At 42.0% G+C, this 23,627-nt stretch overlaps 1 protein-coding gene and 1 long non-coding RNA gene across 2 annotated transcripts; one reads left to right on the forward strand and one right to left on the reverse strand.

Moving 5' to 3' along the window:
• Positions 1 to 1,010: 1,010 nt before the first annotated feature.
• Positions 1,011 to 2,628, reverse strand: LOC123743391 (uncharacterized). Its single transcript, XR_006770156.1, has 3 exons — positions 2,380 to 2,628; positions 2,065 to 2,236; positions 1,011 to 1,120 (listed from the first exon to the last, which is right to left on the reverse strand). It is a non-coding gene; the product is annotated as an uncharacterized lncRNA (long non-coding RNA).
• A 1,109-nt stretch (positions 2,629 to 3,737) lies between these two features.
• LOC106606341 (elongation factor Tu, mitochondrial-like) lies at positions 3,738 to 16,384 on the forward strand. Its single transcript, XM_045719787.1, has 7 exons — positions 3,738 to 3,758; positions 4,763 to 5,032; positions 11,212 to 11,344; positions 11,986 to 12,090; positions 13,419 to 13,570; positions 15,681 to 15,800; positions 15,948 to 16,384. Exons 2-7 carry the CDS (start codon positions 4,766 to 4,768, stop codon positions 16,116 to 16,118), a joined length of 948 nt encoding a protein of 315 aa, XP_045575743.1. The 5' UTR covers positions 3,738 to 3,758; positions 4,763 to 4,765; the 3' UTR covers positions 16,119 to 16,384.
• Positions 16,385 to 23,627: the final 7,243 nt, after the last annotated feature.

A 23,627-nucleotide genomic window follows, 5' to 3' on the forward strand; every position in this document is an offset into this window, starting at 1 on the left:
ATAACAAAATCAGAATGGAGAAAGACCCATTGAAATCACCTAGAATATTTGTGTTGTCACACACTACTCATAAAGAAAATGTAGAATTATTATTAAAAAACAAAATACTGTCAAATCATAAAGCAAATTTAGAATTGTTATTATTAAAAAAAACATTAAATACTGTCAAATACAGTCATTATTATTTATATTTTTAATACCATGATAATATTTTGGCCATATCGCCCAGCCCTACTTTTTACTAAGCTAACAGAACACACACTCCACTGACACGCAACAGAAACAGAAAACACATCAAATCACATTTACATCTATTTACAGTTCAATCAAACCAAGGACTTGGAGCGGAGGCCAGTGCTTCATAGCATCTCAGTGAGCTTTCAATAATTTAACCTGGGAAATAAAGAAGGCAAGTGGATCTAAGTCCACATACAGCAGCATAGACATATAGGGGTCATATTCACTAGACATCAAAGAGAAGAACACGGAACAAAAACGGACCTGAACTTAGAAACTAGTTTTTGTTGCAAAACCGGTTTGCACAAATGAAGATAAGTGTCTGGATGTCTACAATGGCTTATTGTACACTTTATCAGTGTGCTCATGAAACTGATCAGTAAAACTCACCTCAGTGTCTCCAGTGTATAGAGTGGATCCTCAGCCTTCCTCTGTGATGCTGTCTTCAATTATGACAGAGACCAAGGCCCAATTATGACCGAGGCAAAGCCGGAATTTAGTCCCAAGTTATAGAGCTGTGCACTGGACAGCCGACAATGCTGATGAAATTTTCCCATTGTTTGTGGAAAACTCATTCACTCTAAATGTAGTGCATCACTCAATCATAAATTACCTTTGAAAGTAGCATTGTCAGCTGTCCAGTGCACTGCCATGTATTAATTTCAGGACCTGTGAAATGTAAGTTAAACTCCATGAGGGTTAGTCTTACCTCAGTGTCTCCAATTTACATTGTGGATTCTCAAGTCCAGCACAGATGAATCTCACTCCTGAATCCTGGAGTTCATTTCCTCACAGGTCAAGCTCTCTCAAACTTGAGGTGTTTGAGCTGAGAGTTGAAGCCAACACCTCACAGGATTTCTCAGTTAGGTTGCAATCATTCAACCTGGTGAGAGATAATGCGGCTTAGTAACCCACACAAATCTATAACTACATTAACTAGGTTTCCATCCAAACCTTTTACGCACGTAAAGTACATGTCGGGTAAAAAATGTAATGACAGGCCTAATGGAAATAGAAAATCTGTCAGTTACCTTTCCAAATGAAATACTCTAGACAAGGTGGGATCTTTTTGTGTCTGTAAAATGTATTATCAGAGAAATGGCGGTGGAAACGCTTTTATCAGCAAATGTTGATATAATAACCATCATATCGAGGTATATTTGGAGTCACATGTTGTGTGGTCCTCCTACTACGACTCAGGAAAGCACGCAGTTTATTAGTCTTACAGGTGAGATTCGTTACGATGAACTTCACAGGGTGGTGAAAGATGAGCTTGATGCTCCTTTCCAAATATCAAGGGTCCTATTCTGGTGATATTATGATCGATGCTCGCTGCTGTCTCTCTTTTGTTCATAATAATTTCATCATATAGGCTATATACCTGCACTGTATCTGCCAGCTGTTGGCTAGAGCGCAAGTGCCAATACCAGAGAGGGCACATTCGCTATATAAGCAACATTTTTTGTTACAAAACCATCAGTAGGCCAACAGTTGAAAATGCGATGGAAACCATCAAGCACAGACTTATCTGCAACAAGTCAATTTTATAGGGAAATTAGCATATTTCATGTGTACGGATTTTTTTATATTCACATGAAAACCTGTTGCCAATTGTATGGAAACCTAGCTTTAGACAACATTAAGTTGTAATTTACAGCTTCATAATATCATCTGACAGTCACACATCTCAGTTTCTCCAGTTTACAGTGATGATGCAGCTAAGTAATCCACACAAATCTATAACTACATTTACAACATGAAGAAGTTACATCTTTATAATTACAACATCCACTTTCCTTTGCAGTGGAGACAGTCAAAGTCACTCACTTCAATGTCTCCAGTTTACAGTGTGGATCCTCCAGTCCAGCAGAGAGCAGCTTCACTCCTGAATCCTGGAGTTTATTGCCACTCATGTCCAGCAGTCTCAGACAGCATGAGTTTGATTTGAGAACAGAAGCCAGTGCCTCAGCTTTTCTTGGTGAGTTTACATTCGTTCAGCCTGTGGAAACATAGCTGCTTCTTACCCATGTGCCAACAAATAAATCCCGGCTTTTGGGACTGAGATGTCAGCCGAACTAGTAATGCAAACTGATTATGTTATATTAGCATGCTGTCTGGAATGTAATTTGACTAAGCACTTACAGGGCTGTTCTAGAGGATCTGACAACTGGGAGAAGTTTGAGAAGAGCCGCATCTGATCTGATATATTTCTTCAGGTCAAACACATCCAGCTTCTCTGAGGTCAGCAACATGAAGACCAGAGCTGACCACTGTCCAGATGAGAGTTTAGATTTTGAGAGACTTCCTGATCTCAGGTAGCTTTGGATTTCCTCCACTAGAGAATGGTCATTCAGTTCATTCAGACAGTGGAACAGATTGATGCATCTCTCCAGAGGAAGTTTCTTTCTGATCTTCTCCTTGATGTACTTGACTGTTTTCTTGTTGCTCTGTGATCTGCTTCCTGTTGGTGTCAGTAGGCCTTGTAGGAGATGCCAAGAAGGAAGTGGAGGAAAAGGTCCAGATGGCCATTTTCAGTCAGCTGGACTACTACAGTCGGCTGGGACTACTACAGTCAGCTGGAACTACTACAGTCGGCTGGGACTACTACAGTCAGCTGGAACTACTACAGTCAGCTGGAACTACTACAGTCAGCTGGAACTACTACAGTCTGCTGGAACTACTACAGTCGGCTGGGACTACTACAGTCAGCTGGAACTACTACAGTCAGCTGGAACTACTACAGTCAGCTGGAACTACTACAGTCTGCTGGAACTACTACAGTCTGCTGGAACTACTACAGTCGGCTGGGACTACTACAGTCAGCTGGAACTACTACAGTCAGCTGGAACTACTACAGTCAGCTGGAACTACTACAATCAGCTGGAACTACTACAATCAGCTGGAACTACTACAGTCAGCTGGAACTACTACAATCAGCTGGGACTACTACAATCAGCTGGAACTACTACAATCAGCTGGAACTACTACAATCAGCTGGAACTACTACAGTCAGCTGGACTACTACAGTCAGCTGGACTACTACAGTCAGCTGGAACTACTACAGTCAGCTGGAACTACTACAGTCTGCTACACTACTACAGTCTGCTGGAACTACTACAGTCTGCTGGAACTACTACAGTCTGCTGGAACTACTACAGTCAGCTACACTACTACAGTCAGCTAGACTACTACAGTCAGCTACACTACTACAGTCAGCTGGAACTACTACAGTCTGCTGGAACTACTACAGTCTGCTGGAACTACTACAGTCTGCTACACTACTACAGTCTGCTGGAACTACTACAGTCTGCTGGAACTACTACAGTCTGCTGGAACTACTACAGTCAGCTGGAACTACTACAGTCAGCTGGAACTACTACAGTCAGCTACACTACTACAGTCAGCTACACTACTACAGTCTGCTGGAACTACTACAGTCTGCTGGAACTACTACAGTCTGCTGGAACTACTACAGTCTGCTGGAACTACTACAGTCTGCTGGAACTACTACATTGCATCCAGTAATTTAATTATTCTAAATTTTCTCCTCAAACAAAATTAAGACAGTTTACATTTTCACTAGACAATCCACATAAAGACAACTATTAATTAGAATAATCATTACCCCTAAATTGAACCTAGAAAAATGTTGAAAGCTTAATTGAGACCACTTCAGTTTTATTTACGCTCAAACAAGTCTTCTGTGTTGGCTACATTGTTTGATATAATTTAAGACGTTTCAGGAAATGGCAGTTACAGGTTTTTCAAAATTGCTAAATGCTCCAACTTCCTGAGGGGGAAGTTGACTAAACCGCTCTGGACCTCCCTCTACCCAACCTTTGGCCTACATCAGGAAGAGCCCTGATTACACATTTAAATGTATTTCTAGTTCACTACTGAAGAGCAGCAAATGACCAACTACCTTTAACATTCTATAGCATACCATTCCTGCTGAGGCAGTCTTCTGCCAACATCATTATTAGGTTAAAAAAACTAAAATGTGTATTTGCCTATGATTTGAGCAGTGTGGGTATCGCGCGTGCGCTGTCGTGGGGCGGCAGGTAGCCTACGGGTTAAGAACGTTGGGCCAGTAACCAAAAGTTCGCTGGTTTAAATCCCTGAGCTGACAAGGGGAAAGATCTCTGTGCCCTTGATCAAGGCACTTAACCATAATTGCTCCTGTAAGTTGCTCTCGATAACAGCGTCTGCTAAATGACAGAAACATTTATTTTAAATGATCGGGGGTGCTTACGTGGTTGGCAGGTCTGTAATTTAAAAGGCAAAACCGATCCTAGATCTCTACTTCTACTGAGACGCTTTGTGATTACGGGACCAGAATTTTAATGGTGGTTAGAGGCTATGGATCAAATCCTCGTTGATTAGTCACGGGATACAGCAGGTATAAACAGTACAGAGAGATGGTGACTAGCAGGCTCTTCCTCAGTGTTCAGTATGAAAGGTAAAGAAATAGAGAATGACAGTATGAAAGGTCACACAGGGTGACATGTTGACCTTTCTCCTGTAGAACATGATCACAGGCACGGCTCAGCTGGACGGCTGCATCCTGGTGGTGGCGGCGACAGACGGACAGATGCCCCAGACCAGGGAGCACCTCCTGCTGGCCCGGCAGATTGGCGTGGAGCACGTGGTGGTGTTTGTGAACAAGGCGGATGCGGTGGAGGACAAGGAGATGCTGGAGCTGGTTGAGCTGGAGATCAGAGAGCTGCTCACAGAGTTTGGCTACGACGGTGAGAACACGCCCGTCGTCATCGGCTCGGCCCTCTGTGCCCTGGAGGTGAGTGCATGGTACGAGGTAGTGTTGGGGCGGTGACAGAATAACCTCACAACTTCAGATTTTTTTATTTATTTATTTTATTTTATTTTTATTTCACCTTTATTTAACCAGGTAGGCAAGTTGAGAACAAGTTCTCATTTACAATTGCGACCTGGCCAAGATAAAGCAAAGCAGTTCGACAACATACAAAAACACAGAGTTACACATGGAGTAAAACAACATACAATCAATGATGCAGTAGAAAAAATAAAAAATAAATAAAAAAATAAGACTATATACAATGTGAGCAAATGATGTGAGATAAGGGAGGTAAAGGCAAAAAAATGCCATGGTGGCAAAGTAAATAAAGTATAGCAAGAAAAACACTGGAATGGTAGATTTGTAGTTTGAAGAAAGTTCAGAGATAAAATATAAATAATATGGTGCAAAGGAGCAAAATAAATAAAATAAATAAATACAGTAGGGGAAGAGGTAGTAGTTTGGGCTAAATTATAGATGGGCTATGTACAGGTGCAGTGATCTGTGAGCTGCTCTGACAGCTGGTGCTTAAAGCTAGTGAGGGAGATAAGTGTTTCCAGTTTCAGAGATTTTTGTAGTTCGTTCCAGTCATTGGCAGCAGAGAACTGGAAGGAGAGACGACCAAAGGAGGAGTTGGCTTTAGGGGTGACCAGAGAGATATACCTGCTGGAGCGCGTGCTACAGGTGGGTGCTGCTATGGTGACCAGTGAGCGGAGATAAGGGGGGACTTTACCTAGCAGGGTCTTGTAGATGACCTGGAGCCAATGTGTTTGGCGACGATTATGAAGCGAAGGCCAGCCAACGAGAGCGTACAGGTCGCAGTGGTGGGTAGTATATGGGGCTTTGGTGACAAAACGGATGGCACTGTGATAGACTGCATCCAGCTTGTTGAGTAGGGTATTGGAAGCTATTTTGTAAATGACATCGCCGAAGTCGAGGATTGGTAGGATGGTCAGTTTTACGAGGGTATGTTTGGCAGCATGAGTGAAGGATGCTTTGTTGCGAAATAGGAAGCCAATTCGAGATTTCACTTTGGATTGGAGATGATTGATGTGAGTCTGGAAGGAGAGTTTACAGTCTAACCAGACACCTAGGTATTTGTAGTTGTCCACAAATTCTAAGTTAGAACCGTCCAGAGAAGTGATGCTGGACAGGCGGGCAGGTGCAGGCAGCGATCGGTTGAAGAGCATGCATTTAGTTTTACTTGTGTTTAGGAGCAGTTGGAGACCACGGAAGGAGAGTTGAATGGCATTGAAGCTCGTCTGGAGGGTTGTTAACACAGTGTCCAAAGAAGGGCCAGAAGTGTACAGAATGGTGTCGTCTGCGTAGAGGTGGATCAGAGATTCACCAGCAGCAAGAGCGACATCATTTATGTATACAGAGAAAAGAGTTGGCCCAAGAATTGAACCCTGTGGTACCCCCATAGAGACTGCCAGATAGGCTATCAGCTCGCTAGCAAGGTTGATCCATTTATTTTATTTTACCATTTTAATATACAAACTGTTGCTTCAGCCATGGTAGTACAATAATACATACATGCAACATAATTGATGTTTAAAAACACAAAGTCAACTGACTTATTTCAATGTCGTCCTTTTAGGTAGTCTGGTAGGGCTATCAGTCTGGTTGGGCTATCAGTCTGGTAGAGGTATCAGTCTGGTTGGGCATCAGTCTGGTAGGGATGTCAGTCAGGAAGGGCTGCGACGGCAGGTGCCCCGCCTTTTCTATCACCGTTGCTTCGGACCAATCAGCATCCTCTGAACTATGGGGGTGGTTTAGTTGATGACGGACATGTAGCGCTGTTGCTGACAGGCAGTAGACAACAGGACAACAACGCATGTAGCGTCATACTTCCAAGGTGATGGCTAAATATAAAGCTTTACATGACAGTCTGAACTCTGCTAAATAAACTCTGCTCCCTATCAGAGCTGCTCCATTCTGTGTTTAAAAAAAAGTAAAAATAATTTCACCTTTATTTAACCAGGTAGGCTAGTTGAGAACAAGTTCTCATTTACAACTGCGACCTGGCCAAGATAAAGCAAAGCAGTGTGACACTGTCACGTCCTGACCAGTAATAGGGGTTATTTGTTATTGTAGCTTGGTCAGGATGTGGCAGAGGGTATTTGTTTTATGTGGTTCGGGGTGGTGGTTTGTTTAGAAGGGTGTTTGATTTATTATTTCCGGGTTTTGGGTTATGTTCTATGTTTTTGTATTTCTGTGTTCTTTCTAGTTTAGTATTTCTATGTTTAGGTATTGGGTGTTGGACTCTCAATTGGAGGCAGGTGTTTTGTAGTTGCCTCTGATTGAGAGTCCTATCATTAGGTATGTGTTTGTGTTTGGAGTTTGTGGGAGATTGTGCTAGGTATAGCTTAGTTGCCTTACCAGCCTCTTATGCGTCATTGTGTTTTGTGTACGTGTTTATTTTGGTTTCCCTTCTTTTCCTAAATAAAGAAGATGAGTACACATGATCCCGCTGCGTTTTGGTCCGACAATGATTTTTCCTTATCGTCTGACGAAGAAGAATGTGACAGACACAGACAACAACACACAGTTACACATGGAATAAACCATAAACAAGCCAATAACACAATAAACAAGTCAATGACACAGTAGAAAAAATAAAGTCTATATCCAGTGTGTGCAAAAGGCATGAGGAGGTAGGCAATAAATAGGCCATAGTAGCAAAGAATTACAATTTAGCAGATTAACACTGGAGTGATAAATGAGCAGATGATGATGTGCAAGTAGAGATACTGGTGTGCAAAAGAGCAGAAAAGCAAATAAAAACAGTATGGGGATGAGGTAGGTAGATTGGGTGGGCTATTTACAGATGGACTTTGCACAGCTGCAGCGATCGGTTAGCTGCTCAGATAGCTGATGTTTAAAGTTGGTGAGGGGAAATAAAAGTCTCCAGCTTCAGCGATTTTTTTTTATTTTTTATTATTTATTTATTTTATTTTTTTTGCAATTCGTTCCAGTCACTGGCAGCAGAGAATTGGAAGGAAAGGCGGCCAAATGAGGTGTTGGCTTTGGGGATGATCAATGAGATATACCTGCTGGAACATGTGCTACGGGTTATCGTGACCAGTGAACTGTTGTTATCGTGACCAGTGAACTGAGATAAAGCGGAGATTTACCTAGCATAGACTTATAGATGACCTGGAGCCAGTGGGTCTGGCGACGAATATGTAGCGAGGGCCAGCCAACTAGAGCATACAGGTCGCAGTGGTGGGTGGTATAAGGTGATTTGGTAACAAAACGGATGGCACTGTGATAGACTGCATCCAGTTTGCTGAGTAGAGTATTGGAAGCTATTTTGTAGATGACATCGCCGAAGTCGAGGATCGGCAGGATAGTCAGTTTTACTAGGGTAAGTTTGGCGACGTGAGTGAAGGAGGCTTTTTTTGCGAAATAGAATGCAGATTCTAGATTTGATTTTGGATTGGAGATGTTTGATGTGAGTCTGGAAGGAGAGTTTACAGTCTAACCAGACACCTAGGTATTTGTAGTTGTCCACATATTCTAGGTCAGGACCGTCCAGGGTGGTGATGCTAGTCGGGCGGGCAGGTGCGGGCAGCGAACGGTTGAAAAGCATGCATTTGGTTTAAGTAGCGGTTAAGAGCAGTTGGAGGCCACGGAAGGATTGTTGTATGGCATTGAAGCTCGTTTGGAGGTTAGTTAGCACAGTGTCCAAGGAAGGGCCAGAAGTATACAGAATGGTGTCGTCTGCGTAGAGGTGGATCAGGGAATCGCCCGCAGCAAGAGTGACATCATTGATACAGTGGGGGGGGAAAGTATTTGATCCCCTGCTGATTTTGTATGTTTGCCCACTGACAAAGAAATGATCAGTCTATAATTTTAATAGTAGGTTTATTTGAACAGTGAGAGACAGAATAACAACAAAAATATCCAGAAAAACGCATGTCAGAAATGCTATAAATTGATTTGCATTTTAATGAGAGAAATAAGTATTTGACCCCCTCTCAATCAGAAAGATTTCTGGCTCCCAGGTGTCTTTTATACAGGTAACGAGCTGAGATTAGGAGCACACTCTTAAAGGGAGTGCTCCTAACCGCAGCTTGTTACCTGTAAAAAAGACACCTGTCCACAGAAGCAATCAATCAGTCAGATTCCAAACTCTCCACCATGGCCAAGACCAAAGAGCTCTCCAAGGATGTCAGGGACAAGATTGTAGACCTACACAAGGCTGGAATGGGCTACAAAACCATCGCCAAGCAGCTTGGTGAGAAGGTGACAACATTTGGTGCGATTATTCGCAAATGGAAGAAACACAAAAGAACTGTCAATCTCCCTCGGCCTGGGGCTCCATGCAAGATTTCACCTCGTGGAGTTGCAATGATCATGAGAACGGTGAGGAATCAGCCCAGAACTACACGGGAGGATCTTGTCAATGATCTCAAGGCAGCTGGGACCATAGTCACCAAGAAAACAATTGGTAACACACTATGCCGTGAAGGACTGAAATCCTGCAGCGCCCGCAAGGTCCCCCTGCTCAAGAATACATATACATGCCCGTTTGAAGTTTGCCAATGAACATCTGAATGACTCAGAGGACAACTGGTGAAAGTGTTGTGGTCAGATGAGACCAAAATGGAGCTCTTTGACATCAACTCAACTCGCCGTGTTTGGAGGAGGAGGAATGCTGCCTATGACCCCAAGAACACCATCTCCACCGTCAAACATGGAGGTGGAAACATTATGCTTTGGGGGTGTTTTTCTGCTAACGGGACAGGACAATTTCACCGCATCAAAGGGACGATGGACGGGGCCATGTACCGTCAAATCTTGGGTGAGAACCTCCTTCCCTCAGCCAGGGCATAGAAAATGGGTCGTGGATGGGTATTCCAGCATGACAATGACCCAAAACACACGGCCAAGGCAACAAAGGAGTGGCTCAAGAAGAAGCACATTAAGGTCCTGGAGTGGCCTAGCCAGTCTCCAGACCTTAATCCCATAGAAAATCTGTGGAGGGAGCTGAAGGTTTGAGTTGCCAAACGTCAGCCTCGAAACCTTAATAACTTGGAGAAGATCTGCAAAGAGGAGTGGGACAAAATCCCCCCTGAGATGTGTGCAAACCTGGTGGCCAACTACAAGAAACGTCTGACCTCTGTGATTGCCAACAAGGGTTTTGCCAGCAAGTACTAAATCATGTTTTGCAGAGGGGTCAAATACTTATTTCCCTCATTAAAATGCAAATCATTTTATAACATTTTTGACATGCGTTTTTCTGGATTTTTTTGTTGTTATTCTGTCTCTCGCTGTTCAAATAAACCTACTATTACAATTTATAGACTGATCATTTCTTTGTAAGTGGGTAAACCTACAAAATCAGCAGGGGATAAAATACTTTTTTCCCCCACTGTATATACAGAGAAAAGAGTCGGCCCGAGAATTTAACCCTGTGGTTCCCCTATAGAGACTGCCAGAGGTCCGGACAACATGCCCTCCGATTTGACACATTGAACTCTGTCTGCAAAGTAGTTGGTGAACCAGGCGAGGCAGTCATTAGAGAAACCAAGGCTATTGAGTCTGCCGATAAGAATACGGTAATTGACAGAGTCAATGAAGAGTCGATGAAGATGGCTGCACAGTACTGTCTCTTATCGATGGCGGTTATGAAATCGTTTAGTACCGTTTAGTGTGAAAGCATCTCATCTAAAGTAGAAGGTTGAATAAACTGAAGGCTGTCTGAGGTTACTGTATCAAGACCGTGTCTATTGAATCTGATGCAGTACCCTCATCTCTATCATTGCTACGGTTTCGCAAAAACATTAGGGACAAATTCATTAGATATACCCCTGGCTGATGTTGGGCTACTGTATTTATGTTAACCTCACGTTGACGTTTATATACTTAGCTGCCTTTTTTGGCTCATTTAGCCTACTTGTTCTGGTGTTAGATATGCCTTTCTCTTGAGAAATGGCAAGTGCTGGTGTTACTTCTGAAAAATGTAGCACTGTGGCCTCTTTTTTTCTGATTGGTTGAAGGTGATCCAATCACTTTTGAATTTGTTTTGGGTATCGCCTCTCGGCCCAAATGGCATTCCTTCCAGACAGTGCAGCAGTAATCAGTCTGGTAATTACGAGGCTACCTTTTAGGTGAAACCTTACCTGTTGTCTCATCTCATCTAACCTCCCCAGAACAAACAGCCTGACCTGGGGGTGAACGCAGTGCTGAAGCTCCTAGAGATAGTGGATGAATACGTCCCTCTGCCCAAGAGAGAGCTGGAGAAGCCCTTCCTGCTGCCTATCGAGGGAGTCTACTCGATCCCAGGTGACTGAGAACTAGCTCACATTGTAAAGAAACTCAGTTTTGTCATTTAGTTTAAAAGCGGTGTTGCCACTAGGTGGTTTCCTCTCCTCACTATGTCATCGACTCATTGTTAACCTATTTAAAATGACATTCAGAAGTAGTGCATAAATTCAAGCTCTTGCACTGTGCACCTCAGATAGAAGGCGTTTCCTAATGAAAACATGACAATAGATAAAACACTGCTATAGGATCCCACTGTCCCGTGCATACAGAGCCTGCCCCCTTGCTCATCCCAGTGTTTGACTACGGTTTCCGTAGCCACTGAGCTATCTTGATAAAACGTCTTTGAAATGATTCCGTTATGTCTGTGCTGCATGTGTTTTGTGATGGGAACAACGTGCCTGTTTCCTGTACATCTGTGTAGGAATGATCAGTGAATCTATAACATTCCGTTCTCCTCTCCCTGTCGTTGTGACTTAGTAACAGTAACTGTTTGGAAGCACTTGTATCAGTTTCCTTTGTACCTTTCTGTTTCACCGTTTATTTGATTGATGTACTTGTCCTGTCAGTACTCATGTCTCTGATCTGTCTGCTGTTGTCTAACCACGTCTCCCTCTGAGAATAAAACCGATGTATTAAACGTGTATTCATCCCTCTTTCAGGCAGGGGTACGGTGGTGACTGGCACTCTGGAGACGGGCATCATTAAGAAGGGCGACGACTGTGAGTTTGTGGGGCACAACCGTGCCTTCAAGTCTGTGGTCACTGGTAAGTGAATGGGGAGCCACACCACTATAGAAAGGTTGAATTTCAATTCAGTTCAAACATTTGTATTTTTAGTAATTCATAGAGCTTTCATTGTTCTAATTGTAGAGCTGTAGCACACAGGTAACATATGCTGTAAAACTGTGTTTAGATTACTAGAATTATTCCTGTAAATACAGTTTAACACATTGCTGTTCATTGTCAGTGTAGTGACAGAACTAGCCCTCACCCCTAGTACAGAGTACTGGCAGAAGTATCCCTAATCCCTAGTACAGAGTACTGTCAGAACTAGCCCTAATCCCTAGTACAGAGTACTAACAGAACTCGCCCTAACCCCTAGTACAGTGTAGTGACAGAACTACAACTAACCCCTAGTACAGTATACTGACAGTACTAGTCCTAACCCCTAGTACAGTGTGCGGACAGAACTAGCCCTAACCTCTAGTATAGTAACAGAACTAGCCCTAACCCCTAGCACAGTGTAGTGACAGAACTAGCCCTAACCCCTATTACAGTGCAGTGACAGAACTATCCCTAGTACAGTGTAGTGACAGAAGTAGCCCTAACCCCTAGTACAGTGTAGTGACAGAACTATCCCTAGTACAGTGTAGTGACAGAACTAGCCCTAACCCCTAGTACAGTGTAGTGACAGAACTAGCCCTAACCCCTAGTACAGAGTACTGACAGAACTAGTCCTAACCCCTAGTACAGAGTACTGACAGAACTAGCCCTAACCCCTAGTACAGAGTACTGACAGAACTAGCCCTAACCCCTAGTACAGAGTACTGACAGAACTAGCCCTAACCCCTAGTACATTGTAGTGACAGAACTAGCCCTAACCCCTAGTACAGTGTAGTGACAGAACTATCCCTAGTACAGTGTAGTGACAGAACAAGCCCTAGTACAGTGTAGTGACAGAACTAGCCCTAGTACAGTGTAGTGACAGAACTACCCCTAGTACAGTGTAGTGACAGAACTACCCCTAGTACAGTGTAGTGACAGAACTAGCCCTAACCCCTAGTACAGTGTAGTGACAGAACTAGCCCTAACCCCTAGTACAGTGTACTGACAGAACTAGCCCTAACCCCTAGTACAGTGTAGTGACAGAACTAGCTCTAACACCAAGTTACAACTACAACAGTTGCTCCACTGCACTTCTAGCACCAATTACCCAGTAATAAGACTACTGGACGGAGTTACCCAAAATATCCCTCTGGTAACCCCTCAACTCCATCCAAAACCTCCAAACACGCCACCATTCTGAGTCTAATTGTTCTCACTTCACCTCCCTTCTCCATCTTTCTTTCCCTCGCTCCCTCTCTCCTCCCCAGGCATTGAGATGTTCCACCAGTCTCTGGACAGAGCAGAGGCAGGAGATAACCTGGGGGCTCTGGTCCGAGGGCTGAAGAGGGATGACATTAGGAGAGGGATGGTGATGAGCAAACCAGGCTCCATCCAGCCCCACCAGAAAGTCCAGGCCCAGGTCTGTATCATAAATAAATAAAGTCCAGGCCCAGGTCTGTATCATAAATAAATAAAGTCCAGGCCCAGGTCTGTATCATAAATAAATAAAGTCCAGGCCCAGGTCTGTATCATAAATAAATAAAGTCCAGGCCCAGGTCTGTATCATAAATAAATAAAGTCCAGGCCCAGGTCTGTATCATAAATAAATAAAGTCCAGGCCCAGGTCTGTATCATATAAATAAATAAAGTCCAGGCCCAGGTCTGTATCATAAATAAATAAAGTCCAGGCCCAGGTCTGTATCATAAATAAATAAAGTCCAGGCCCAGGTCTGTATCATAAATAAATAAAGTCCAGGCCCAGGTCTGTATCATAAATAAATAAAGTCCAGGCCCAGGTCTGTATCATATAAATAAAGTCCAGGCCCAGGTCTGTATCATAAATAAATAAAGTCCAGGCCCAGGTCTGTATCATAAATAAATAAAGTCCAGGCCCAGGTCTGTATCATATAAATAAAGTCCAGGCCCAGGTCTGTATCATATAAATAAATAAAGTCGAGGCCCAGGTCTGTATCATATAAATAAAGTCCAGGCCCAGGTCTGTATCATAAATAAATAAAGTCCAGGCCCAGGTCTGTATCATAAATAAATAAAGTCCAGGCCCAGGTCTGTATCATAAATAAATAAAGTCCAGGCCCAGGTCTGTATCATATAAATAAATAAAGTCCAGGCCCAGGTCTGTATCATAAATAAATAAAGTCCAGGCCCAGGTCTGTATCATAAATAAATAAAGCCCAGGTCTGTATCACATCATAAATAAAGCCCAGGTCTGTATCAGAAATAAATAAAGCCCGGGTCTGTATCACATCATAAATAAAGCCCGGGTCTGTATCACATCATAAATAAAGTCCGGGTCTGTATCACATCATAAATAAAGCCCGGGTCTGTATCACATCATAAATAAAGCCCGGGTCTGTATCACATCATAAATAAAGCCCGGGTCTGTATCACATCATAAATAAAGCCCGGGTCTGTATCACATCATAAATAAAGCCTGGGTCTGTATCACATCATAAATAAAGTCCAGGCCTGTATCACATCATAAATAAAGTCCAGGTCTGTATCACATCATAAATAAAGTCCAGGTCTGTATCACATCATAAATAAAGTCCAGGTCTATGTATGACGTCATAAATAATGTCCGGGTCTGTATCACATCATAAATAAAGTCCAGGTCTGTATCACATCATAAATAAAGTCCAGGTCTGTATCACATCATAAATAAAGTCCAGGTCTGTATCACATCATAAATAAAGTCCAGGTCTGTATCACATCATAAATAAAGTCCAGGCCTGTATCACATCATAAATAAAGTCCAGGTCTGTATCACATCATAAATAAAGTCCAGGCCTGTATCACATCATAAATAAAGTCCAGGTCTGTATCACATCATAAATAAAGTCCAGGTCTGTATCACATCATAAATAAAGTCCAGGCCTGTATCACATCATAAATAAAGTCCAGGCCTGTATCACATCATAAATAAAGTCCAGGTCTGTATCACATCATAAATAAAGTCCAGGTCTGTATCACATCATAAATAAAGTCCAGGTCTGTATCACCTCATAAATAAAGTCCAGGTCTGTATCACATCATAAATAAAGTCCAGGCCTGTATCACCTCATAAATAAAGTCCAGGTCTGTATCACATCATAAATAAAGTCCAGGTCTGTATCACCTCATAAATAAAGTCCAGGTCTGTATCACATCATAAATAAAGTCCAGGCCTGTATCACCTCATAAATAAAGTCCAGGTCTGTATCTTCCTTTAGCAGGCCTAGAGGAGTGTGAACTGTTGGTGTACCGTATGCGCAGTGTTGCAGTCTAGTATTCCCAGTATTTAGTCTTCTGAAATAATTTCCCTTTATTCACCATTTTAAATTTAACTCTCTTAACTATTTGGAGTAGTTGATCAAATGAAATGCGTCTGTCTAGAGCTATGGTGTAGTATGTGGTGTATTTGTAAATTGTGTTTATGTACTAGTGTATTGTTCTAGTAGTCCAAGGTTAGGATATGTGTTATTTAATTGAATGAATGTATAATCTGTCATTAAAACATCTCTTCATCCCAGGTCTATGTTCTGAGTAAGGAGGAGGGGGGCAGACACAAGCCCTTTGTCAGTAACTTCATGCCAGTCATGTTCTCACTCACCTGGGACATGGCCTGCAGGGTCTGCCTGGCAGGAGACAAGGTGTGTGTCCATCTGTCACCTTTGGAAATGGTCAATCTTTTTCCCTGATGTGATTTGTGTATTCTAAAATAAAGTGTGCACCATAGTCCAGGGCTGTGCTTTATCTTCTTTGAGGAAAGACTGACCCTCTTCTCCTCTCTCTAACAGGACATGGTGATGCCAGGTGAAGACACATCTCTGACCCTCACGCTGCGCCAGCCTATGATTCTGGAGAAAGGTCAACGGTTCACTCTCAGAGATGGCAACAAAACTATTGGCACCGGCCTGGTTACTGACATACTGACCACCACAGAGGAAGACCAACACAACTGGGGCTGAGGAGAGAGGAGGAGGAGAGATGGGAGGGGGACTAATGATGGGGAAGGAAGTATCTGTCCAATATATCGGTCTTTAGACACACACACACACACACACACACACACACACACACACACACACACACTCTGCAGTAAGCAGCTGCTGAGACTGCATGTCTCTCTGCTTTACTGACCAACCAGAAGACCCACAATGAGATGTTCAAAGTTGTCTTTCTGTGAAAAGGCCAAACTGTCATTGTTCGCTTGTGAAATAAAATGTATTTAATATTTTAACATCCTGCCTGTTTTCAGATGTCATGACGTTGGCCTGTTGGGGGAGGTTTATGACCCCCATAAATACCTTTCCCCTTTTCTCTCTCTCTACTTTATAGAGTTGACTCTTGTAAAGCCTTTGTAACATAAAGAGTCTAGTTACATCAAAAGGTGGGTAACGGAACCATATTTCAGTAATCTAACCAGTTGAAAATATGCATTGGTACTTAATGAATATGATCTCAGATCAGTTGTTGTCTGAGACATTACTACTAATGACAGGATGACATAAACTGTATCTTGGAAAGCCGGCACATTCTAGTTTCACATGGAATTGTTGTGCAATTTAAATGTTTAAATATGAAACTATTTGTGAAAAGATTAAATGTAATTTTAGCTTCTTAAATGAGAGAACGGTTTGTCATAGAGAAACTCTGCTCACTCAGAGGCCCCGCCCAAGTGAACAGACTTTGGTTGTAAACTATGAAACACGCCCTTCTTTCACCACTATATAAACCCGTTGACGAAAATTCTACTTTCTGTTCTGAGGACGTGAGGACGACGGTCCTACGTTAAAAGGGCTCAGATAATAACCTAACGAAATTAGCATAGTGTTCAATGTGAAGGTGACTATCGACACGCCAAAAGGATGAATTTCGACTATACCAGCCAGAATATAGCGCAAGCTTAAAAGTATGGCAACTTGGTATGAATTTTGAACTCTTATTCATTCCAGAAGTGATACCTCCTAGCCGTTGAGTTAGCAGCAGCCGCTGTAAACGTGGGCTAGGAAAGGACGGATGAAGTATCTAGTCTAACACATTCAACGATACTACAACGTATCTAGTTTACCACCAGAGATGTTCTTCAGAGGACAAGAGATCCCTGCTGGGCAACACGGCCTTCCATCTACGACCAACCTATTAAAGTGCAGCTCAGAGTAAATATTCCTTGCCTTTTCCTTTTCCAAATGGGCGGTTATTTATAATGCATAAGATATTGTATTTACGATAGCATAGCTGCCTACGGCCCGATAGAGAGACAAAATATTTTTTGTTTCTCAGTCTTCCCGCTCTTTCATTCAAAACCCAACCCCCTTTCTTTGTGTAACCAGCCGTCATATCTGTTCCGTCCACTAGGGACGTTTTCCTGTATGACATAATTTGTAATCAATGTATGATCCATTCTGTGTATAGGTAATTCTGTGTGATTATTTAGGTATTTAGTAAATAAATAATTAAACCAAGTTTTGTATTGCTGATTGAACTTGTTAGCCAGGGTTCGTGAAGATAATCAAGAATTTAACTTTCAGATGAGACTGAAATAAGTGACGATTAAATATTGACTGCTACTGATGTAAAAGATTACTAGGTCTTTAAGAGTTTATTCGGAAGATAACATTATTTCGTGGTGCCCTGACTTTCTAGTTAATTACATTTACCTGATTAGCTTAATCAGGTAATATTAATTACAGAGAAATTATTTTATAGAATAGCAGGTCATATCACTTAATCCGGCATAGCCAAAGACACAACACAGATCTACTTACATTTACATTTAAGTCATTTAGCAGACGCTCTTATCCAGAGCGACTTACAAATTGGTGCATTCACCTTATAATATCCAGTGGAACAACCACTTTACAATAGTGCATCTAAATCTTTTAAGGGGGGGGTTAGAAGGATTACTTTATCCTATCCCAGGTATTCCTTGAAGAGGTGGGGTTTCAGGTGTCTCCGGAAGGTGGTGATTGACTCCGCTGTCCTGGCGTCGTGAGGGAGCTTGTTCCACCATTGGGGTGCCAGAGCAGCGAACAGTTTTGACTGGGCTGAGCGGGAACTGTGCTTCCTCAGAGGTAGGGAGGCGAGCAGGCCAGAGGTGGATGAACGGAGTGCCCTTGTTTGGGTGTAGGGCCTGATCAGAGCCTGAAGGTACGGAGGTGCCGTTCCCCTCACAGCTCCGTAGGCAAGCACCATGGTCTTGTAGTTCATTGTTTGGTGACTTTGTATAATAAATATTTTCTAGGTTCTTTAGATTCAGGTTTGGGTAGCAATAGTCACCTGACCTAGCTGCTTCATATACCATTTAGGAACTATTAAAATATGGTATAGTAGTCACATTTATTTTGTTCCATCAATTTTAGTTGGGCCAGCAGAGAACACCTTAAAGGCCTTGAGTCCACACAGGTAGACCCATTCATTACTGTGAGTATGAACATTCATAGCTGTGGGAACCAAGTCATTCAATTAATCACAGATGGACACAATGTCACACAGCAATAGGAATAAAAGCTTTACTTCATATATTTAAAGAATATGAAATACAGTTTACCATTGATTAACACACAGGGTTACATAGAATGATAGAAATGTTTCAAAACACAAGGTGATACAAAAAAAAACAAAGCAATTAGCACACAAGACAATCCAGAGACCTCTAATACACTGACAATCCAGAGGCCTATAATACACTGACAATCCAGAGACCTCTAATACACTGACAACCCAGAGGCCTATAATACACTGACAATCCAGAGGCCTATAATACACTGACAATCCAGAGGCCTATAATACACTGACAATCCAGAGACCTCTAATACACTGACAACCCAGAGGCCTATAATACACTGACAACCCAGAGGCCTATAATACACTGACAACCCAGAGGCCTATAATACACTGACAACCCAGAGGCCTATAATACACTGACAATCCAGAGGCCTATAATACACTGACAATCCAGAGACCTATAATACACTGACAAACCAGAGGCCTATAATACACTGACAATCCAGAGACCTCTAATACACTGACAACCCAGAGGCCTATAATACACTGACAACCCAGAGGCCTATAATACACTGACAACCCAGAGACCTCTAATACACTGACAACCCAGAGACCTATAATACACTGACAATCCAGAGGCCTATAATACACTGACAATCCAGAGGCCTATAATACACTGACAAACCAGAGGCCTATAATACACTGACAAACCAGAGGCCTATAATACACTGACAAACCAGAGGCCTATAATACACTGACAATCCAGAGGCCTATAATACACTGACAAACCAGAGGCCTATAATACACTGACAATCCAGAGGCCTATAATACACTGACAATCCAGAGGCCTATAATACACTGACAAACCAGAGGCCTATAATACACTGACAATCCAGAGGCCTATAATACACTGACAATCCAGAGGCCTATAATACACTGACAATCCAGAGGCCTATAATACACTGACAATCCAGAGGCCTATAATACACTGACAATCCAGAGGCCTATAATACACTGACAAACCAGAGGCCTATAATACACTGACAAACCAGAGGCCTATAATACACTGACAATCCAGAGACCTCTAATACACTGACAATCCAGAGACCTCTAATACACTGACAACCCAGAGGCCTATAATACACTGACAATCCAGAGGCCTATAATACACTGACAATCCAGAGGGCTATAATACACTGACAATCCAGAGGCCTATAATACACTGACAATCCAGAGGCCTATAATACACTGACAATCCAGAGACCTCTAATACACTGACAATCCAGAGACCTCTAATACACTGACAATCCAGAGACCTCTAATACACTGACAACCCAGAGGCCTATAATACACTGACAATCCAGAGGGCTATAATACACTGACAAACCAGAGGCCTATAATACACTGACAATCCAGAGGGCTATAATACACTGACAATCCAGAGGCCTATAATACACAGACAATCCAGAGGCCTATAATACACAGACAATCCAGAGGCCTATAACACACAGACAACCCAGAGGCCTATAATACACTGACAATCCAGAGGCAAGACAATCCAGAGGCATCTAATACACCGAGATAAAGAGCTAGCAGTCTGGTAAGATGTGGAGTTACTAGGATGACAAAGTTGTTGAGATTAAGAATCTTACTAGTAGAGACAGTGAAATCTACAGCCAACATAATGGATATAGCATGATGTCATTATAAAATGGCTTTTTACTAAGCTAACAGAACACACTGAACTACAGTCAATATGTATAGACATGATGGATATAGCATGATGTCATTATAAAATGGCTTTTTACTAAGCTAACAGAACACACTGAACTACAGTCAATATGTATAGACATGATGGATATAGCATGATGTCATTATAAAATGGCTTTTTACTAAGCTAACAGAACACACTTTACTACAGTCAATATGTATAGACATGATGGATATAGCATGATGTCATTATAAAATGGCTTTTTACTGAGCTAACAGAACACACTGAACTACAGTCAATATGTATAGACATGATGGATATAGCATGATGTCATTATAAAATGGCTTTTTACTAAGCTAACAGAACACACTTTACTACAGTCAATATGTATAGACATGATGGATATAGCATGATGTCATTATAAAATGGCTTTTTACTAAGCTAACAGAACACACTTTACTACAGTCAATATGTATAGACATGATGGATATAGCATGATGTCATTATAAAATGGCTTTTTACTAAGCTAACAGAACACACTGAACTACAGTCAATATGTATAGACATGATGGATATAGCATGATGTCATTATAAAATGGCTTTTTACTAAGCTAACAGAACACACTTTACTACAGTCAATATGTATAGACATGATGGATATAGCATGATGCCATTATAAAATGGCTTTTTACTAAGCTAACAGAACACACACACACTACACTAACAGAACACAAAGTACACTAACAAGCAACAGAAACAGACCACAGGTACAATATTCAAACAAGAAAACAATAAAGTGGGCTAATTTATCCAACCACCCGCCCCTCCCCCCTATTTAACAGTCTGATAGCCTGGAGATAAAAGCTGTTTTTCAGTCTTTCTGTCCTGGCTTTGATGCACCTGTACTGAGAGGTCCTTGATGATCTTCTTGGCCTTCCTGTGACCAGGTGCTGTAGATGTCCTGGAGGGCAGGCAGTGTACCCCCGGTGACGTGTTTGTTGAGGTTAGTTTCCTGGCACCACTTTGCCAGGGTTCTCTGATTCAAGGAGCTATCATTGTTGATTTCGAAGCATTGAATATTTATATTCCTGCACTTTGAAATTAATTTAGTTACTGTCCCAGAAGTATTTAACTGCAGCGCACACCCACAACCAAGGACTTGGAGCTGAGGCCATTCCTTCACTGACTCTGTGAGCTGTCAATCATTTAACCTGGGAAGGAAAGAAGTCGTCGCTCTAAGTCCTCATACAGCAGCATAGACATATAGGGGTCGTATTCACTAGACATCAAAGAGAAGAACACTGAACAAAACGGGCAGGGACTACCTGAACTTATCCAATAAGAAACTAGCATGTGTTGAATATGACTCAGTGTCTGGATGTCTACAATGGCTTACTGATCACTACATCAGTGTTCTCATGAAACTGATCAGTAAAACTCACCTCAGTGTCTCCAGTGTATAGAGGGGATCATCTTGTACAGAAGAGAGCAGCTTTACTCCAGAGACTCCTGGAGTATTTCCACTCAGGTCCAGCTCCTTCAGGTGGGAGGGGTTTGACCTCAAAGCTGAAGCCAGAGAAGCACAGCCTTCCTCTGTGATGCTGCAGCCTGCCAGCCTGTGGAAAGTGAGAGAAAAAAATTCCACAATATAAAATATTCCAGAAAATGTACATTTTGCATCTGTAGCCGTGTCATTTTAATGTCATATGTTGAACAATGTTGAACCTTTTATTGAATTGAAATGAACATGAACTAAACTGATTTTGTCGAATAATGGACTGGTGCCCAGATTCATAATTTCATGTGATAATTGTACATACTCCATGATACATCTAAAGACAATTGTTTCTGTTTAGGTTTTTGCACCTGACAGGACTGTTTGGCTGTCGGTTTTCTTGTTTTGTTTTGTATAGTGTTCTTCAGAAGGCGAGGTCAGTACAGGTGCATCAAAGCTGGGACCGAGAGAATGAAAAACAGCTTCTATCACAAGGCCATCAGACTGTTAAACAGCCATCACTAGCCGGACTCCACCCAGTACCCTGCCCTGAACTTAGTCACTGTCACTAGCCGGCTACCACCCAGTACCCTACTCTGAACTTAGTCACTGTCACTAGCCGGCTACCACCCAGTACCCTACTCTGAACTTAGTCTCTGTCACTAGCCGGCTACCACCCAGTACCCTACTCTGAACTTAGTCTCTGTCACTAGCCGGCTACCACCCGGTTACTCCACCCTGCACCTTAGAGGTTGCTGCCGTATGTACACAGACATGGAATCACTGGTCACTTTAATAATAAAACACTGGTCACTTTAATGGTACATACTGTTTTACTAATTTCATATGTATATACTGTATTCTAGTCAATGCCATCCTCTTCAACTATTGCTGTACATATACTATTTTATCCTACTGTACGTATTCTTCAGATATACTAAATATTCTATCCACATACTGTCCATAATGTCTATACATCCCATCACATATACCAGTGGAGGCTGCTGAGGGGAGGACGGCTCATAATAATGGCTGGAATGGAGCAAATGGAATGGCATAAGACAAATGGAAACCATGTGTTTGATGTATTTGATACCATTCCATCAATTGCGCCTCAGCCATTACCATGAGCCCGTCCTCCCCAATTAAGATGCCACCAACCTTCTGTGACATATGCACACATATATTATTCATACTCCGGTCTCCAACATTGCTCGTACTAATATTTATATATTTCTTAATTCCATTTTTTTACTTTTAGATTGGTGTGTATTGTTGTGAATTGTTAGATATTACTGCACTGTAAGAGGACCACAATGGAAATTAGTCCCAGACTTTAATGTGTGTTATCCTCCATGATTTAACAATGGAAATTAGTCCCAGACTTTCTTGTGTGTTGTCCTCCATGATTTAACAATGGAAATAAGTCCCAGACTTTAATGTGTGTTATCCTCCATGATTTAACAATGGAAATAAGTCCCAGACTGTATTGTGTGTTATCCTCCATGATTTAACAATGGAAATTAGTCCCAGACTGTATTGTGTGTTGTCCTCCATGATTTAACAATGGAAATAAGTCCCAGACTTTAATGTGTGTTATCCTCCATGATTTAACAATGGAAATAAGTCCCAGACTTTAAAGGTTAGTGTGTGTATGGTTTCTCATGATGTCCACTAGGTGTCATCACACTTTCAATATTGTTTCATTATTGTTACACCAGGTTCACAACATGATTCACACAGGTTTTCATGTAACAATGGTCC

Source organism: Salmo salar, chromosome ssa06, assembly GCF_905237065.1.
Source record: "Salmo salar chromosome ssa06, Ssal_v3.1, whole genome shotgun sequence".
Taxonomy (NCBI): domain Eukaryota; kingdom Metazoa; phylum Chordata; class Actinopteri; order Salmoniformes; family Salmonidae; genus Salmo; species Salmo salar.